At 36.8% G+C, this 10,913-nt stretch overlaps 1 protein-coding gene across 3 annotated transcripts; it reads left to right on the plus strand.

The window, feature by feature from the left end:
• Positions 1 to 1,901: 1,901 nt before the first annotated feature.
• On the plus strand, positions 1,902 to 10,473 carry LOC311085654 (uncharacterized protein). 3 transcript variants are annotated; one of them, XR_014606891.1, is made up of 4 exons: positions 1,927 to 2,097; positions 3,160 to 3,336; positions 7,933 to 7,990; positions 8,133 to 10,473. XR_014606891.1 is itself a non-coding variant. In XM_084118218.1 (4 exons), exons 2-4 carry the CDS (start codon positions 3,255 to 3,257, stop codon positions 9,023 to 9,025), a joined length of 1,059 nt encoding a protein of 352 aa, XP_083974344.1. In that variant the 5' UTR covers positions 1,927 to 2,097; positions 3,160 to 3,254; the 3' UTR covers positions 9,026 to 10,473. The 3 variants fall into 3 exon arrangements, 2 of the variants coding, with proteins under 2 accessions (XP_083974345.1, XP_083974344.1); XM_084118218.1 differs by lacking the exon at positions 7,933 to 7,990 and adding an exon at positions 5,571 to 5,654; XM_084118219.1 differs by lacking the exon at positions 7,933 to 7,990 and having other exon boundaries at positions 1,902 to 2,097.
• The last annotated feature ends 440 nt before the right edge of the window (positions 10,474 to 10,913 follow it).

Below are 10,913 nucleotides of genomic sequence, written 5' to 3' on the forward strand. Positions count from 1 at the left end.
GTTCAGCTACCTTCATGGTACAGGCCCCTGGTCATTTGATGGTGAGAAGAACAGCAAGCAACATGAGAAAGGGCTTGACTTGTAGTGAAGTTTTAGAGATGATTATGCAGCCTGACCCCTCCAGCGAGCTGCAGGATGTATCGTCTTCTCCCTCTGACACCACAGACTCAGGAGAGTCAGATCCTGATTTGGATGTGGCACCCTCATCATCCTCTCTAGCTTCCACTGAAGGCGAGGAGGATTCGGAGGATCCTGGATCTGGGTGGATTGGGAGAAACGGCGAAGTGTGGTTTTCCAGCAACGCGGAGACAACTCCCTTTCTTCAGCCTGCCAGAGGTGTGACTCCAGGGCCGACGCGCTATGCCATCGCAAGGGTCCAGAACATGGATACTGTGTTCAGTCTGTTTTTTACGGAGGAGATGATTGTCCTCATTGTCAGCATGACCAACCTCCATGGGCGCCGCACAATGAGGAAATGGGGTGGACTCCACAGATCTCCGTGCCTACATGGGGCTACTGATTTTGGCCGGCGTCTACAGGTCCAGAGGGGAGTCCACACGTTGCCTGTGGGATCATCGTCTTCCCCTCCTATTTTTACTCCATATTAGTATTTTTACTAATATTTTAATATTACTTTTAAAATATAATATAAGCTAAAGCTATAAGCTATAATGTAAATAATTTCAACTCATGTTTCAACTTTCACGGCTAAGTTAACTAATGACATTTAGCTAGCTATTTTACTCTGACTGACTCCGGTGGCCAACTAACGTTATTATTACTAATTATATAATGACCAAATACAACCAGAAACAAATGTTCAGTCTTGCTTGTGAAAGGTAATTTCTCGCGACCTGTTTTCAATTGTGCGGCTATTTGTACAGCCCCAAAGTAGCACACAAGCAGGCATTTTTCTCAATTCCCGTTATGAGAGATATGGGGAAGTTGCCCTCCACAATATGACGCCGCCATTGCGTACGATCCAACGGCCAATAGGGCGTCTATGTATTTATTATGTCTATGGATCTCTATGTCTATGGATGTACACCTATACTGAAATCACTTTACTCTCAAGCACAGGAGGGGGCGCCTAAATGGTATGAACCTAAAAAGCTGGTATGCGACCCACCAGTAAGAAGAAGAAGATTTATCATCTCTCGCCAAACTCTTCTGACTGAGAGCTGTGAAAATTTTATTCTTCACATATTGTGAGTAATAATACTAATACAGGGCAGTTTTATACTCTTTTAGCAGCACCCTGACTCAAATAATCCCTTTCTACCTCAATCACTAGGTCAGATCTCTGCTGTTTCATGAGTCTCACTATTAACAGCTGCAGGAAAGTATATGCCAATTCTTCATGCCAATAGTTCTTAATCACTTAATCACATGGGAAAGGTACAGATGTAAACAAACACTACCGATTACATACAGTTTTTTAAAAAGTGAACAGAATGGGATTTTCCACCATTAGAAAAAAGCTGGAAAGGTTTGTAACATGAGACTGGTAAATGTGTCAAATGTGGTCAAGAAGAGTAGAACATAAAATGTGATGCATATTTGATGCAAGATTTTGTCTAACTCAAGCTTTAAAGTGGAAATGAAGCAGTCAGTCAAGTTTACATTTGGTAAACTGATTTCCACTTTAAGATCTATAATAAATAACTCCCTGTTAGGAAATGGGCCAAATAATTTACCATTAAATACTGAATTGCTTAAAAGAAACCATATCAATATAATTTAGAATTTACAGTTATATATATATATATATATATATATATATATATATATATATATAAAATATAGGACGGGTACATCTCCCCTGTTTGTTTCCCAACTTTCCAACCATTATGTGCTCCACACTCCAATCCATTAGGTGGCGGGAATGCACCATTAAAGTTGGTGTGCCAACCGCCATGAAACACCAGAAGAAGAAAAAGAAGAAGTAGACGAGGATGAATACGCTGAATTAGCGGTGCTCTGTATGTTTTAGTTACTGTATTTTCTTATAATTCAAAAATATAGTCGAAGAGTTACTGACAAATACTTCATATTGAGCCTGTGAGTAGCCGGGACCCTTTAAATCTATCATCAAAGGTAAACGTGAATCTGTATATAAATGTGAAGTAAGTTTGATAAAGGAAATATTGAAATATAAGTTAGCTCTGTCGCGCTTTTCATTTTAAAGGTGTGTGACCTTTTTTAGCATAACGATCTAATTCCTTCATTGCTATGAATGTACTTTATTTGAAAATCGAACTATAGATTCATACTGACCTATTATGCTGCTGTACTTAAGTTATAACTGTAACTAATTTCTCTAACAGAAAGGAAGTGGAAAAAAACTCTGAAGATGAATGTCATTTGTATTTGTTTTGGATGTATTAGTGATGGTTTATTGTGAGTATTATTGAGAAATTTACTTGAGAAAATTATTGAGAAATTTTATTAGATTGTGAGCAATAGTACTATAAAGCAGTTTTATACTCTTTTAGCAGCATACATCCTGACTCAAATAATGTTTCTACCACAAACACATATAAATACATTCTGTTTTCACCTCATTCATTATCCTGATGTCTTCATAGCACATGTGCCATTTAAAGCTCATTTAATCGGTGTCAAAAAAGAGAGAGGCAAACTACCATTACCACTTTTGATATCTACTACATATCTCTTAAGAGCATTTATTTTGTTACAGTCTGTGACTGACTGATTCCTCATTTACACATAACAACAGCTAACAAAAGCACTGGTACATGGCAAGTTAAATAGTTGAAAGTTGAAATCAAGTGGACTGATATATATATATATATATATATATAATTTTTTTTTTTTTTTTTTTTTTTTTTTTGCTAATCTAGTCATTTATTTCTAAGTTTGTTTATTTTTTTATTCTAACATTATTAATATTTGGATCCTCTGAATTGTTACACGCACGCACGCATACATACATACATACATACATTATATATATATATATATATATATATATATATATATATATATATATATATATATATATGTGTGTGTGTGTGTGTGTGTAACAATTCAGTGACTTGACATTTTGATAGATGGATAGTCAACCAACACATAAATGCTTAAAATATGTAAATTAAGGAAAATATCAATTCAATAATTGATTTTTGATTTTTGCAGATCTGCTTCTGTCACACATCAATTCACCTTCAGTGAAGCTGCTCCTACAAGACATTACCAATAAATGCTGTAATATTTTCATCAGCCTAAGAGTGATGAAGACAGAGTTGAACAGTGAGAACATGAATGATCCAGAATCCTGCAGAATAAAACATGAAGATACTGAAGAACAAAGAGGTTGGTGTTTATTCTTGATTATTCATTAATGATGCTGAAGGTCATTAAGGTTATCAACTTTATCAGTTAATCAGTGGTAATGGTGAATATATGTTTTGGTTGTTGTTAGAAAAGTCATAAGAGCTGTGAAATAACATTAAAGTAAAAAAAGTAATAATAGCAAATAATATATGGGACACGTTCCATGATCTGGATACAAAATGGAGCCTGAAACTAAATTTTCTTTTTTTTGACTATTTGACTATTTTTGTTTTCAACAATTAGTCAAGTTACCTTTCAAGTCACCTTTATTTCTATAGCACCTTATACAATAAAGATTATTATTTATTTTTATTTAAAAAAACTGTTATTATTTATAACTGAATTTTTTACTGTCCTTAACTCGAAATTCCCTGAATTCCTGAAAGTGAGACTAGACTGGTTAGCTGGCTTGTTTCTTCTTGCTGGTAGATCAGACAAACCCAGACTGATGATTAATTTTTGGGCGAACTAACCCTTTAACTTCATATTCGTTCTTTGTTTTAAACAGTTTGAAATAAGGCTAGATAGTTAACTCATCCAGTCAGGCTCTACTGATAAGAGTCTCACATAGGGAGATTGGAATTTCTTTGTGTGCCTGAAGTGCAGGGCAGAATTTGACAATTTAAGCGCAATAAACTGTGAAAGAGAACTCAATTCAGCAACATGCAAGAACAGCAATTATTGTACATCTTATTGCGCTTAAATAATCAAATACTTCCCTGCTCCTCAGGCACACAAATAAATTCCAATCTCTCCATGCGAGACTCTTATCAGTAGAGCCCTGAAAAAGTTTAAACTGGCAAAGCTTAAAATGCATGAATAAAATAACTTTGTGATGATGCAACACTGCAACTGGTTTATCTGTCTACTGGTATATTGCCCACCCATATTCGCTGGAATAATTATACATTTTCATGAAAATAACAAACGAAACCGAAAATACTAAATTGCTTTAGTGTTCATTTCGCATGGCTTGTTATCGGAATGTCGTAGAAAGTCTTCTCCATTTAAAAAAAAATAAATAAATCTCTTGAGTCAGAAAGTTATGGATGTCAAAATCAGACATTATTGTTTGAGACAACAAAGCAATGCAACTCACAATCCCATTTGCAACTCGCATTTCATACAGTTTTGAACAATGATCTCATCACGTTTTTTCTCCTTTTCTTCTTGGAATCTCCCCAATACTCCCACCTAATTGTTTCTAGCACTGGAACAAACGATTATTTTTTCCATCTATAAATCTATTGATTATTTTTGGGGATTTACAGCAGCAACTGCTTACGAGTGTGAATCCTTCAGGAGATTAAAGTAGCATAGCAGCAGTGTCAAACATGGCGATTTCCATATACCGTGATGTTTTATCACTATCGACAGGGTGTAGTTAAATAATAAATAAATGAGTCCAATCAAGTAACGAGTTCCTCCATTAGATATTTTAAATTACCAACAACAGTGTTAAATGCTTTGCAACGGGTTGCTGAGAGTACGTTTGGGCCCTGAATTCGCAGCCATGGCAGCTCGTACAACTGACTGTATTATATTGATGCGTAAAATTTCACTGTAATAGTCCAAATACGTACGCTGCCATCTCGTAAGAGACCCAGGATTTTTTTTTCTTTTCGTATGCTTGTGCTGCTGTGGTTTGCCATTTCGGTGTTACAGAACTTGCAGAGCACCACTTTATTCTATCTCTGTTTGAAAATACTTATAAAATGTTGTAATACTTGTAATACATTTTTTGCCATACTTGTAATAACGGCTGATTTTCAGCATGCCCAAGAGCTGCCATCATTGGGGAACATAAATAGCATGACAAATCGACACATTTCACGAAAATTTACTAATTAACGTGAACAATTATGTCAACGCGTCATTCCAGCCCTAATTGTTTCATTACTCTGCTGATTTGTTTATAATGGTGGCATCCTGCCAGTCACTTTATTATAAAAAAAAACTAAAAAAAGATTTGTGCTTTCAGCAATTTGCAATAAAAGAGACTGATAAAGATTAGTACATGCATGAATCATTGAGTAAATAGTGGACTTACAATGTCTACATTCAACAAAATATGCTTGTTTTAAGCAAACAAAAAAACTTGTTTTTGTGAAACATTGTAACTAGTGTACTTGCAGTGTCCTAGATTGGCCTACAGCCAAGTTGGGCCTACAGTAGCTCTAACACTTTCAATGCATAAATATATCTGCAAGCAGTGATGACGGGTCCAAGCCCAGCCGCCGCCCCCCCCGGTGGCTTAAGGAAACCTGTGCATGGCGGGCAATGTGCATTTAAAGCAGGTACATGTAAAATAAAGATGTCAAAATCCTTTGAATATGCCACATTTACTGCAGTAGCTGGTCCCACTATGACTATAAACAACAGCCGCCACATCCATGAGATCATTTAAATTTAGATGAATATGATGTCATAGGATGTTACAGGTCACTTTGAAATGAGTGAAGTTATTTGCAGATCAAAATTTTGTAATTCTATAAGTAGTCATCTTAAGTTTAAAAAATATATATTTTTATTAACCTTATTGTTGAGCTAATTATATAAAACTTCCTTTAGCTCAAACAGTAAAGCATTGGCGCTTGTAATGCCAAAGTCGATTCCCAGGGACAACAAGAACTGATAAGAATGTAAATGTGTTCCTTGAAATGCAATGTCACTTTGGATAAAAGCGTCTGCCAAATGCGTAAATGTAAATGTAAAACTATATTGTCAGTGCACTACAAATAAACTGGTTCTTGTCTGTATTTTGTCATTCAAAATCAATCAATGTATTCAGAAGTTATAACACACTTCCAGTTTCCCTTTTTTCGCCATAAGTTTGAGAGACCACGGCCAAACCGTTTGAGAGATCAAAAATCCCCTCACAATTTAGCATGCTCAAAGTCTTTTCTTCATGCTGACTGAGTTTGGTGGCGATCGGATAAATCCTCTAGGAGGAGTATATCAAATAGTTTTTCAAACAACCCATAATAGCTAACTTCCTTTTGGGCTGGCGTATGAATTAGAGCACGAAAGTTGTTCGGTCTGACGAGATCTATAACTGTATGATGTAGTTTGGTTACTGTAAAAAAGTGAAAAGTGTTACTGTGAAAAGGGATACATTACAGAGCCCCTAAAATACAACCATATAAAACTGTCAGCTGCAGAACAGAGCCCCCCGTGATCCCTGTGAAAATGCTTAAATAATGGGAATATTTGTAAAACTATAAGATAAATGCATCAAGATAATTGTTGTATAGCAGTTCTCTTCTTTCTACTATTACATCAGGGTTCACTTTTACTGCCGATTTTGCAGGTTTTCTTACTTACAAAGCAGAGGTCTGTAATTTTTATCATAGGTACTCTTTAACTGTGAGAGACGGAATCTAAAACAAAAATCCAGAAAATCACATTGTATGATTTTTAAATAATTAATTTGCATTTTATTGCATGACATAAGTATTTGATCACCTACCAACCAGAAGCAATTACGGCTCTCACAGACCTGTTAGTTTTTCTTTAAGAAGTCCTCCTGTTCTCCACTCATTACCTGTATTAACTGCACCTGTTTGAACTCGTTACCTGTATAGAAGACACCTGTCCACACACTCAATCAAACAAACTCCAACCTCTCCACAATGGCCAAGACCAGAGAGCTGTGTAAGGATATCAGGGCTAAAATTGTAGACCTGCACAAGGCTGGGATGGGCTACAGGACAATAGGCAAGCAGCTTGGTGAGAAGGCAACAACTGTTGGCGCAATTATTAGAAAATGGAAGAAGTTCAAGATGGCGGTCAATCTCCCTCGGTCTGGGGCACCATGCAAGATCTCACCTCGTGGGGCATCAATGATCATGAGGAAGGTGAGGGATCAGCCCAGAACTACACGGCAGGACCTGTTCAATGACCTGAACAGAGCTGGGACCACAGTCTCAAAGAAAACCATTAGTAACACACTATGCCATCATGGATTAAAATCCTGCAGCGCACGCAAGGTCCCCCTGTTCAAGCCAGCGCATGTCCAGGCCTGTCTGAAGTTTGCCAATGACCATCTGGATGATCCAGAGGAGGAATGGGAGAAGGTCATGTAGTCTGATGAGACAAAAATAGAGCTTTTTGGTCTAAACTCCACTCGCCGTGTTTGGAGAAGGAAGAAGGATGAATACAACCCCAAGAACACCATCCCAACCGTGAAGCATGGAGGTGGAAACATCATTCTTTGGGGATGGCTCCGTAAGAAGCATCTCAAGGTCCTGGAGTGGCCTAGCCAGTCTCCAGACCTGAACCCAATAGAAAATCTTTGGAGGGAGCTGAAAGTCCATATTGCCCAGCGACAACCCCGAAACCTAAAGGATCTGGAGAAGGTCTGTATGGAGGAGTGGGCCAAAATCCCTGCTGCAGTGTGTGCAAACCTGGTCAAGAACTACAGGAAACATATGATCTCTGTAATTGCAAACAAAGGTTTCTGTACCAAATATTAAGTTCAGCTTTTCTTATGTATCAAATACTTGTGTCATGCAATAAAATGCAAATGAATTACTTAAAAATCATACAATGTGATTTTCTGGATTTTTGTTTTAGATTCCGTCACTCACAGTTGAAGAGTACCTATGATAAAAATTAGACTTCTACATGCTTTGTAAGTGGGAAAACCTGCAAAATTGGCAGTGTATCAAATACTTGTTCTCCCCACTGTATGTCCTTTCCCTTCACATTTATCTCGTTAATCTTTTTTTTTAAATGATTTACTGAAAATTAAACCTTTTTTACTTTAATTTTAGACCTGATGGAAGACAACGAGGAGAGTGAAGAACTGAGTGAAGCGGAGGAGAAACATCATGTCAAAACTGGAGAAAAATCTTCGAGTTGCTCACAGGGTGAAAGTAATTTTTTATTGAAAAGAAGAGCCAAAAAAACTTTAACCTGCCCTCAGTGTGGAATGAGTTTCCCATCCAAACAAAGTCTTGCGCTTCACATGAAAATCCACACGGGAGAGAAGCCACACACATGTGATCAGTGTGGGAAGAGTTTCACACAAAAGGCAGGCCTTAAGGAACACATGAAAATCCACACTGGAGAGAAGCCATACACATGTGATCAGTGTGGGAAGAGATTCAGAAAGGCAGACTCTTTTAAATTACATCTGCGTTATCATTCTGGAAAAAGACCATTTATCTGTGATCAGTGCGGTAAAAGATTTTTTAGGGGAGATGCCCTGAAGAACCACATGAAAGTTCACACAAAAGAGAAGCCTCATGTGTGTTCTTTGTGTGGAAAGAGTTTTAGTGAGCTGGCTACTTTAAAAATACATCAGAAAAGACACAGTGGTGTGAAGAATTATATGTGCTTTGATTGTGGGAACACCTTTTTTGATGATGCTCAACTGAAACGACACCAGAGGATCCACACTGGAGAAAAACCTTACAAGTGTTCACACTGCGACAAGAGATTCCGTCAGTCAGAACATCTGAAAACACACGAGAGGGTCCACACTGGAGAGAAACCCTTCACATGTGATCAGTGTGGGAAGAGTTTTGCACGAAAAGGACACCTTAAGGGTCACATGAAAACCCACACCAGAAAGCCGTATCACTGCCCTCCGTGTGGGAAAAGTTTCGCTTCTTCGTCTTCTTTACGCAATCATACAAAAAACAAATGTCTAAAATCACAGTAAGCAGTTCATCTTCAGATCCAGCACTTTGAAGTGCAACGCTGCATCCTCACCAAATGTGACAAAATGCATCAAACAATCTATTGTATAAATCTGCCTTAAGCAATTGCTGCGAGAGTGGCAGATGACTAAACAACGAATAAACAACGTTATCGCCCATTGGTGTGGATACTAATATAGTTATCATTATAGTCATCATTCTTAATGTGAACAGGTCTATTTTTGTTTGATATGTTTTGTAGAAAATTGTAGTTAGTTTTGATTGGGAACAATATTTGGCTTTTTTTTTTTTTTTTTGGCGTGCATTTGATGTCACCACTAGCACCCTCCAGATTGGGTTTTGATTGGAGAAAAAGGAATTAGGCAGATGGATAATATTAGGGCTGTTGTTTAAAAAGTTTTTTTTTTTTTTTTTTTTTCATACATTTGAATGTGTATTTTAAAGCATCACAGAAAAATAATGTGCATCAATCCTTATTGGTTGAGTTTAACCAATCAGGGCTGAGTGAGGGAGACTGTTCAATCACAGTTTGCATTTCTGTGTTGGTGAGACGTGATGACTCGAGTGACGGGTTTTTTGCAATGGTATGAGATTTTCTCTATGATAATTGCCTTTGAAAATGTTATGATATTTAGAAGAGCACTTGCATTGGGGAAATGTTAATTTTGCCTCTTTTATTTGGGGTTGGTTGGGGGAATAATCACTGGAGTGCAGTGCAATATTGGAGTTTCACTGGTTTATCGCCTTTTTTGTTAGCGAGGGCGTACAAAGTTGATATTTGTAGAACGTATATATCTATTTTTATAATGTAATATATTATTCTGTATAAAATTGACAGTAATATTTTTCTATAAAGTCCTGGTGGTGTTATACCCTCTGTCTTCCATATATGTCTGGTTAAATCTTTTTAAGGACAACTTTGGGTTTGATACAATACCATGTTTGGGCATTGCTATAATTATCTGCACTGTTATACTGTTAGAACCTGTAGAAATGACGTCAAAACAGATTATTCATCTGATTATAAGTAACTGTGTTTCTGTCTCCTAAGTTTGAGGCTGGATCCTCAAACACATTTCATACAGCATTTGGAAATGTGGAGAACATGTCTTCAGTAACCTCTCTGTCAACTGATTTGACTCCTGGTCTTCATTAAGCATGTTGGTTTCTTTATAGGGTCTAACTTTATGGGGTTACCTACAGTTTTGTATATTTTTCAAGTAATCACTGATTAAATGTGTTGCTCATTTTATCAGCAACTTTTATTAACACTAACTGCACCATGGTATTGTGGCAGAAATGTGGGATATACATATAATTGTATTATATTATTAATATAAGTAATGGAATATAATTACAGTATTTTTTTGTAATTAAGCTATAGCATTTCTGCATTTATACTAAATGTATTTTGGCTACTATTTTTTTATATAAATACCATAGAAACCTGCATTGTTTGTACTGTGGTTATCATAATCAAAATATATGATTCTGTGGATAACCAATGGTTAATTTTAATAAATTCAAACAGTCATAATATTTTAATTTTACCTTATAAAAATAAGGTTGTCACAATTTTTACAGATGTTACTGTTTTTGTTAATGAACATACTTTTATATCGGCATCCTAACTTTGAGGAGCCACGCGGGACATTTTAACGAGAATGAACCTCATTGGTTCTTGCTGAAGCTCAAACGTGCTGCGTAACACAAGAATGAACCTCATTGGTTCTTGCTGAAGCTCAAACGTGCTGCATAACACGAGAATGAACCTCATTGGTTCTTGCGGAAGCTCAAACGTGCTGCGGAACTTTTTGAAGCGTCAAAGTGGTAGTTGCGTAGCTGTCAATGGAAAGTACAGAACTGGCTCAGATTTTATTGAAAAATATC

Source organism: Abramis brama (assembly GCF_963993115.1).
Source record: "Abramis brama genome assembly, chromosome: 6".
Classification (NCBI taxonomy): Eukaryota; Metazoa; Chordata; class Actinopteri; order Cypriniformes; family Leuciscidae; genus Abramis; species Abramis brama.